At 51.4% G+C, this 8,151-nt stretch overlaps 1 protein-coding gene across 1 annotated transcript; it reads left to right on the top strand.

The window, feature by feature from the left end:
* The first annotated feature begins 4,112 nt into the window (after positions 1–4,112).
* On the top strand, positions 4,113–7,915 carry LOC130159107 (hydrocephalus-inducing protein homolog). The gene is made up of 3 exons (XM_056360360.1): positions 4,113–4,628; positions 6,625–6,849; positions 7,313–7,915. Exons 1-3 carry the CDS (start codon positions 4,626–4,628, stop codon positions 7,412–7,414), a joined length of 330 nt encoding a protein of 109 aa, XP_056216335.1. The 5' UTR covers positions 4,113–4,625; the 3' UTR covers positions 7,415–7,915.
* The last annotated feature ends 236 nt before the right edge of the window (positions 7,916–8,151 follow it).

The following is an 8,151-nucleotide window of genomic DNA, read 5'->3' as shown; positions in this document are numbered from 1 at the left end:
CCCCGAGCCCAGGTCTGGGCGCACGCCCAGGGGGTTGGTGACGTTTCTCAGGATCAGCTCCCTCCGTTGCCCCATGGTGTCAATCGATGGCTTTTCTGCCTTAACAGTGTTGAGATAAAACCTCTGCTATGGCAGTGGTGTTGGCTTCCTGCCTTAACACTGCTGAGGTAAACATTTGCTTTGGTGATGGTGTGAGTTTCTTGATGTATCAATGATGAGACAAACATCTGTGATGTTGGTCCTCACCGACGCAGCCTCTAACACCTGCTTTCTGTGGTGGGAAAATGAACTGCTCACTCTTGCACTTGTACAGAGCCCAAAAGCTCTGTGGAACCACCTGTGCACAGCTCCCCCAGAGAAGGTGCCAGAAAGGGGTTCACTCACTGGATCTTACTGTCCCCTGGTAGCCGTGCTGCTAACACAAACAAACCTTTGACTCCCTGGTTCCTGATCCAAGAATAGTTTAACTCATTTTTATACTCTTACAAAGCTCGGTTTGCACATTGGGGAAGTCCAGGCACAGCTCCACCAAAGAAGGTGCCAGGAAGGAGTTGTCTTGGTGGTTCTCACCCTACCCTGGTAGCGATGTGAAGGACACCACAAAAGTTCTGCTCCCTGCTTTCTGGGGTGAGAAAAGGAACTGCTCGCTTTTGCACTTGTACAGAGGTAAAATGCTCCATGAAACCACCCATGGCACTGCTCCCCTGGAGAAGGTGCCAGGAAGGACTTCTCTTGGTGGTTCTCACCCTGCCCTGGTAGCTGTGTGAAGGACACCACAAAAGCACTGCTACCTTCTTTCTGTGGTTAGAAATTTAAGTGCTCACTTTTTCACTTGTACAGACTCAAAAAAGCTCCATGGAACCAACCAGGCACAGGTCCCCTGGAGAAAGTGCCAGGAAGAGATTCTCTTGCTGGTTCTTATCCTGCCCTGGCAGCCATGTGAAGGACACCACAAAATTTGGGTTACCTGCTTTCTGAACCAATAAAAGAGTAGCTATTTTTTCTCATGGTTCTTGGCTTTTCACAGTGATTTGGAGGCCAAAAACATGTTGGAAATGTCCAGGCACAGCTCCACCAGAGAAGGTGCCAAGCAAAAATGCCCTGGTAGCCATATGAGCGACATTACAAATGTTGGGCTACTGGTTCTCTGGGCCACGACAATGGTCATTACATTTTCTCATGGTTCTCAGCTTTTTGCAGTTATTGAGAGGCCAAAAACATGTCGCAAATGTCCAGCCACAGCTTCACTATAAAGGACTATTTGAAAAACAAAAAGGGTGAATTACAGAGGATGGAGATAGTGGGTTTGACATTGATAATGTGCAGCTGTGACCTTGCCTTGATGATGTGCAGCTGTGATCCTGCAACAAAGAGGTAAATAACTTTGAGGGAGTGTAAGAAGAAATCCGGATGAAACAGAGGCAAAGGAGGAATGTGATCTCACCTCCAGAAGATAAGCAAACAGTGTCAACAGCAGAGAGTAGCCTATAGTGAACAGCATCTGGGTGTGTGGACAGTAGATTTTGACCAATAATAAAGCTTTTAGCAGCACGTGTGCAGAGTATAAACTTATAAAAGCTGTAACTAACTAACAATAAAGGTCTTTGCTTCACCATCCTTGCAAAGTCTGTGCCTCAATCGCCACAAATGGTGACCCCAACGTGATGGTCAATAAGCTGCAGAAGATAGAGCAGTTGGTGGCAATGCCCAGCTGAACTCAAGAAAGCAGCAGTACAGAGAGCTGTTCGGTCTGGACCTCGTCACCTCTACAGCTGAGCAGCTGGGGATGATAAAGGTTCACGTATGTCAAGTGAAGAAAAATTGATATGCAGTATGATAATGAAAATACTGGAAGGGCAAGGGGTAAAGTATGAGGAAGCAGCTGTGAAATTTTTGCTTGCCTGGCTGCGCAAGCAGGGACACGCTGCGGATGCCACAACGGCATTTTGCACTCAGCTTTGGGAAGACGCAGGAAAGATGCTATTTGATGCAGCAGCAAAGGGAGATTCTATGGCAACCTTTTCTTTGACAGCGTGGAGCTTAAGCAGGAGGCTCATGGAGCCCTGAACTGGTGGCGTAGCCTGACTGGGTCAGGATCCATGGAAACTTTGTGCACCCATCACCTACAATACAGGTGAGCAGTCAGGAATGATGAGAGGGAGGTTATCCTGAGATCAACAGTGCAGCCTGGATGTACTGCGACGGCTGCTTGCAGCTCAGCAATGAGCTGTGCCGGGTCCGCAGCTAGTGACTCTGTTAGAATGGATCTGTGACAAAGTGCCTGACTTTCCACCTGATGGCACTTTGCAAATTCCTGCCTGGCAAGCAGTCGGCAGACGATTGTATGATGCTGCCACAGAGGGGGACTCCGTGGTGGGAATGCATTTAGCACCTTGGTGGCAAATCCTGAATACTCTTCGTCAAGTGTCGACTAATTCTACTAACAGTGCTAAACCAGGGGAGGCTGTAAATTCCACCGACAGCATAAGCACTGAACCAGAGGAGGCTGTAAATTCCACCGACAGCGCGACTCTTCCCAACACACCGTCAATGATGGCAATTCCGTCCACACCTCCTCTGCTCCCAAAGCTCCTGTCACTGATTGCAGCGACCCTCACAGCACAGGACCAAATGTGGGAACCGGACATCTCAGAGAGTGATTCCATTGACACTGATAAACCTTTTCATCCCAGGTCCTATAGATCCAGAAAAGGAACCAGACTTTTTTCCTTGCCCTGCACCCCCCCACCCCCCACCCCTGCCCCGATGCGTTAACTGTATTTTCAGGGGTGGTGAAAGGGGGTCTGGGGAATCGGTGGCAGGAATGCAAGCGGGAAGAGCTTAAGCAAGGGGATTTGGGAATCGCAATGACATGTCCAGTATTGTATTCACCAAATCAGCCTCCAGAGTGTCAGCCTGTGCAATATGAAGCTGTTAAAGAGTTAAGCAAAGCAGTGCGGGAAGGGGGGATTCATAGTACATTTGCTGTGTCCCTTCTTGAAGCGATGGCAGAGCCTTATACACTCGCACTGCATGACTAATAGTCATTGCTTGGCATGGTACTAACTCCAATGCAGTATATGATGTGGTTATTCTTCTTGTGAGCTACGTGTAGTGGCCTTGATTGAAAACCTTAATTGGGGAATTGCTGTTAACTATGAGCAGTTGGCTGGGGAAAATAATTATGCCAATTCCGTGACTCAGGCAAGGCATCCCAGGGACAACTATTTGCAAATTAAGGAGATGGCTGTTAAGGCAGTCAGGATACCAGAGTCTGGGTGAGCCTCTAGTGAATCATTCACCACAGTCTTGCAGGATCCTAAAGAGTCATATACGAACTTTACTGATTGGCTTCAGGATATTTTACAAGTTGAGCATGAGGAAGCTCGAGGGTTGCATTTAAAACAACTAGCTATGATAATGCCAATGAAGATTGCAAACGGGCATTGCAGCCCTTGCAAAATCACAACCCCACCACATGTCAAATGTTTATAACGCAGACCTCACAGCAGCCTGTAACTCTCAGGCTGAGTTCTGGAATGCAGCACAGCGCATTTTTGCTTCTCTAATCTCTTCTGTAGGAATAGTACATGCTCTTAACTTGCTTTGTAAATCAGGCTGCTAGCTTGCTAAAGAAAGTAATGCTACGAATACTGCTTTTTTTTTTTTTTTGGCTTAATAGCAGATGTCCATTCTGTCCATCATATGTTGCTACAGAACCGAGCTGCTATTGATTTTTATTGTTAGCACAGAGATATGGGTGTGAAGACTTGATGTGATGTGTTGCATGAATCTGAGTGACCTCTCTGAATCAATTCACAAAGCATACAAAACTTAAAAGTCTTAAACAAAGATCTGCAGCAGAGCCAGGGGTGGGATGCCTTTGGTCTCTTCTTATGGCTGGGAAACTTTGGGCTGTGGATCAAAAGTATTGCAGGATTTATTATAATTATCTTAACCGCCTTACTGATGTTTGCCTTATGTCTCCCATGCCTTTTTTCCTGTATTCAGCGTTTAGTTGACCATAACATAAATCAGGTCATGGTCACCCAGCTACACGCAACCTTTGCCTTGTCACAGTTAACAAACAAAAAAGGGGGAGATGTGGGAGAGGAGGATAGAGAACGTCTGAAAAGAGATGTGTGAGAGGAGTACAGAGAATGTTTGACCATTACTGATGGGAGATATGAGAGAGGAGGATGGAGAATGTCTGACCTGGCAGGAGTTGAGAGAACAGCTGGGTATATGTGAAGGAAAGTAAGAAAGAGAAACATTCTAGGCTATCTAGTAGCAAAAAGGTGTCTGCATGCTTGTAGTGATATATAGCCATGTAACTGCAGGAATGGTTTCTGCCCTGAGCCTGGTGGTACATGGAGCTGGAATTTGTATCCAGGCCCAGAGATATAAATATGAGCTTTTCTATACAATAACGTGTCTCTGGTTGCGCCACAATTAGAGTCCGTGCCTTCATACGTCACAGTCCTCTTCTTTTCACTCCTCCTTCTTGCTTTTCACTTTCCTGCTGTCCAACACAGGGAATGTGGCGCTGGAATACAACTGGATGGCAGCTGTGGAGGACGAAAGGGCATTGAGCCACACTGGGGAGCTGCTTCCACCCAGCCTGGATGGTAAGGTGCTGCCTCAGTGTGGCAGCTAGGCATGCCCGGGGTGTCTCAATTGGTAGCTGAGGGCATGGGGAGAAGAACATGCCACTTCACCCCAAAACACTGATTGCTTTCTCATCCCTGTACTGTCATCCGCTTTCATTGCCATCTTCCCAGCTGCAGCTGGAGACTTTCTCCTTGCCCGCTTTCAGGGCCTTTCAGAGCCTCCTGTGCTTGCTCTGACACGTGTGCTCTGCGCAGGAGCTGACCTGGCTCAGGGGGGAGCCACGTGGTGGATCAGGACCGGCAAGGGGACATCAGGGCACCACTTGGGGAAGTCTCTGAGTCTGGGAAAACTGATGGTGTAACAACGCGTTAGCTGACCTGAGTCACTGTCTCTGTGCAGTCCCCCAGCCCAGGGCGAACGCAAAGTCACTGTCTAAAACGAACCCTCCGAACTCGGGCGCAGGAGTGTTTGCTGCAGGCAGAGACCCTGCTCACAGCAGCTGCCGGAGCCCAGCGGCGGGGCCGTGGCTCGTTAACCTGCGCTAACCTGATCGTGCCTGAGCACATGGTCTCCCTGGGAGCAGCGCGGTTCTGCGGGGAAACCGGGCTCTGTGTCCAAGGGGTCTTACTGGGAAGAGGAGCGCGGAGAGCTGTCAACCCTCGTGTTTCCTAGCACAGGCAGCTTGTCCGATGGTCAGGGTGGCAGAGCCCAGCCAAAGCCCGTCACGCTCCGAGTGTGCTCATCTCCCTCGGCTGTGGGTCCTGGCGTTGGCTCTGCCCCGGCACAGGGCACACTCGTGCTGAAGCCGGGCTGTGCCATCAGCTGTCCGGCCGTCAGTTATGGAAGCTGGCAAAGGGGAAGGAAGGAAAGGGCGTGAAGAGCAGCGCTGTTCCCCAAAGCCTTCTCTCATCACACACAAGCAAAATTCAGCTCTGCAGGCGAGGCCACGAGGGAGCAGGGCTTAATGCTGTCCCTCATGCTGAGTGCCGAGTCTGGCCGTATTGGGGTGCGAAACAGCACCCGGAAACTTTCCCAGAGGCTGTTACACAGACATCTCTACTGCTAGTTCCTGGACATGGTTTGGGAATGAATGCTGGCCAGAAACTGTTCTGCAGGAGGTTTGCCTCTAGCTTCTCAGTCCTGGAGATGGAGGGAGTTTAACAGTGTGGATCGAAGCAGCTGACTTCAGTCCTGGCCCCGTTAATTTGCTACCAAGGTGACCAAGGAGTACCTGTTCTATATGGTGACTTTCAAGGCCACCGCCTCAGAACCCATCGGCACTGTTGAAATGACCACCGCTGCTCGGCAGAGAGTGTCTTCCACCGTCAAGGTGGACAACCCTCTGGCTGTCCCGGTGACGTTTGCCATAGGTTGCAAAGTGCCTCACGTCAGTGTTCCCCGGTACTTCACTGTTCCTGCACAGTCGCAAGTTGGAGCAAAGCTCATCTAGTACGCTCTCTTCTCCCTGCAGTCTTTCTGGGAGCCTGTACTCCTGAAGGGTGATGCCCTACATGTACCATCTAGGGCTTCTGTCCGAGGGTGACAGCTCCCACCTACTAATAATCTGTGTGAGAAAATCCCAGGTGGGAATTGCCCTGCACTGGTGGAGTCTGCCACGCTGCCCCTTGTGATAAGCTCCTGTCAGACCTCATGTGGCAGGTCCTTGTGCCTCACGCTCCTTATTTAGCGTGGGTACTTTCAGTCCAGAGTGGCTGCAGGACATGCCCTACCTGACTGGTAGGGTGTTTGCAGCCTGGATTGGGCGGAGGTGTGTGCGGTTGAGGGTGGGAAGCTTCTGCGATACTGCTGGAGGGCTCTGCGCTGTTGGGGACAGTCCCCCAAGGGAACGCTGCCCCAGATGCAGCAAGGCGCTGGCCAGAGAGGGGGAGTTGGAGTAAGGGAAGGTGCTGGGCTGCCTTCCAGCACTGCGCGAGCACGCCAGGGACCCCTTTCCCCAGCCTGGGCCTTCCCCATCTCTGCCTGACCCACTGGTTTTTCCTTCATTCCTCCCAGGCTGATCTTGTCTTTGAGAACCAGCCCCTGAAAACGGGTGAGAGCACGGGGCGCCTGGTGCTCCAGAGCAGCGACTTGGGCTCTTTCTACTACGGCCTGCACCTGAAAGCCACCATGAGCAGGCCAGAGAAGCCCCTCTACTTCTGCACCACACTGGGCTCTAGGCAGACCATCACCACTAAAATAATGAGTTATGCCCAGCAGAAGACCGAGTACCTTCTCCAGGTGACCCCAGCCTGCCCTGGCTGAGAGGCAGCTCCTCCGGCCAGCATCAGCCCTCTGCATGGAGGGATCCTTTGAGGGCGGCCACGTGAGCCCGGGGGTCTTCCCACCAATGCTGGACTTGTCCCCAGCTGGACTGGGGCATGACCCACTTGCAGAGCCCTCTCTGCTGCCTTGTTGGAGCTGCTTTTGCTGGGTCCATGGTGCCCAGAATTTTACTTTACACCCCGGTTGTGGCAGTAAGATCTCTTGGGGGTTGGGTGCAGGGTTGTCCCTGCTCGGCACGCCTGGGCAGTCCTTATGGCCATTTCCAGTGGACACTCCCCTGGGGTATGGCGTGGGGGGGACAGGCAGGGGAAAGGGACCCCGGCTAGCATGATGGCAGGGGGGCATTGGTTTCTTCCCCAGGTGCTAGCTCTGCTTTTGTGACCTGCCCCCTCCCGGGTCTCTTCTCTCCCCTGTGCAGACCCACTGCGCTGACTTCCAGATGGCAAAAACCATCAGTGACTTGATGCGAGAAAATATAGTGAAAAACCTAAAACTCGGCAGGCAGCAGTTGCATAGCTAACAGGAACCATGAACAGGCAGGCAGGAGCCCCCCTGGCTGCCAGAGAAGGTCTGGAGCTCGGCCTGCTCAGCACTTCAGAAGGGACAGGTAGTATGTACACATGTACATGAGCCCCACAAGAATGTAAATCAGTAGCCCTCTGACACAGACGTGCTAATTGCTAAAAGAAAAACTACTGAACTGGTAAGACTGAAGGACACTAGGATAAAATAATTGTGGTAGTGGGAGATTGAGACCTCCTACTCAAAGCCCCCTCCCCCCCCCCACCAAGAGAGTGAATGCCCCGCTCGGGGAGCATGCCCAGTAAATTTAAAATGAACTGTACCTTTAAATTGAAGCGAGAAAGCAACTAACCAATAATTAGTTAGTAGGTGTAGGCTTTGGGCAGAACTAACCAACTTCAGTGTATAAATATGTATTGTGAGTACAACCAAGTGTGCAAGTTAGGAGTGATCCCGCTTGCACCTGGCGCCACAATAAACAGACCTGCTTTATAACTTACCCTGAGTTATGGAGTTTAATTCCGCATGTCAGTGGCCCCCGCCAGCCTGGGGGGCTCGGAGGTGAGCGTGGAGGTGACCTACAAGCCCTGCCAGCTGGGCAAAGCCAGGGCTACGCTGCAGCTCTGGTCCCCACTCGGGGGGTACGGCATCCCCCTCTTCGGCCTGGCCCTCCCGCCCAAGCCCCAGGGCCCCTTCCCCATCAGGGCCGGCGGCACCACCGCCATCCCCTTCAAA

The sequence above is a fragment of the Falco biarmicus genome, chromosome 15, assembly GCF_023638135.1.
Source record: "Falco biarmicus isolate bFalBia1 chromosome 15, bFalBia1.pri, whole genome shotgun sequence".
Classification (NCBI taxonomy): domain Eukaryota; kingdom Metazoa; phylum Chordata; class Aves; order Falconiformes; family Falconidae; genus Falco; species Falco biarmicus.
The sequence above is the reverse complement of the archived record's forward strand: the minus strand, read 5'-3'. Positions and strand labels throughout refer to the sequence as shown.

Bases quoted from the DNA above. Each gene is read 5' to 3' on its own strand.
- LOC130159107 (XM_056360360.1), top strand. The intron at 6,850-7,312 runs GTGACCCCAGCC...TCCCCTGTGCAG, and splicing joins AGACCGAGTACCTTCTCCAG to ACCCACTGCGCTGACTTCCA.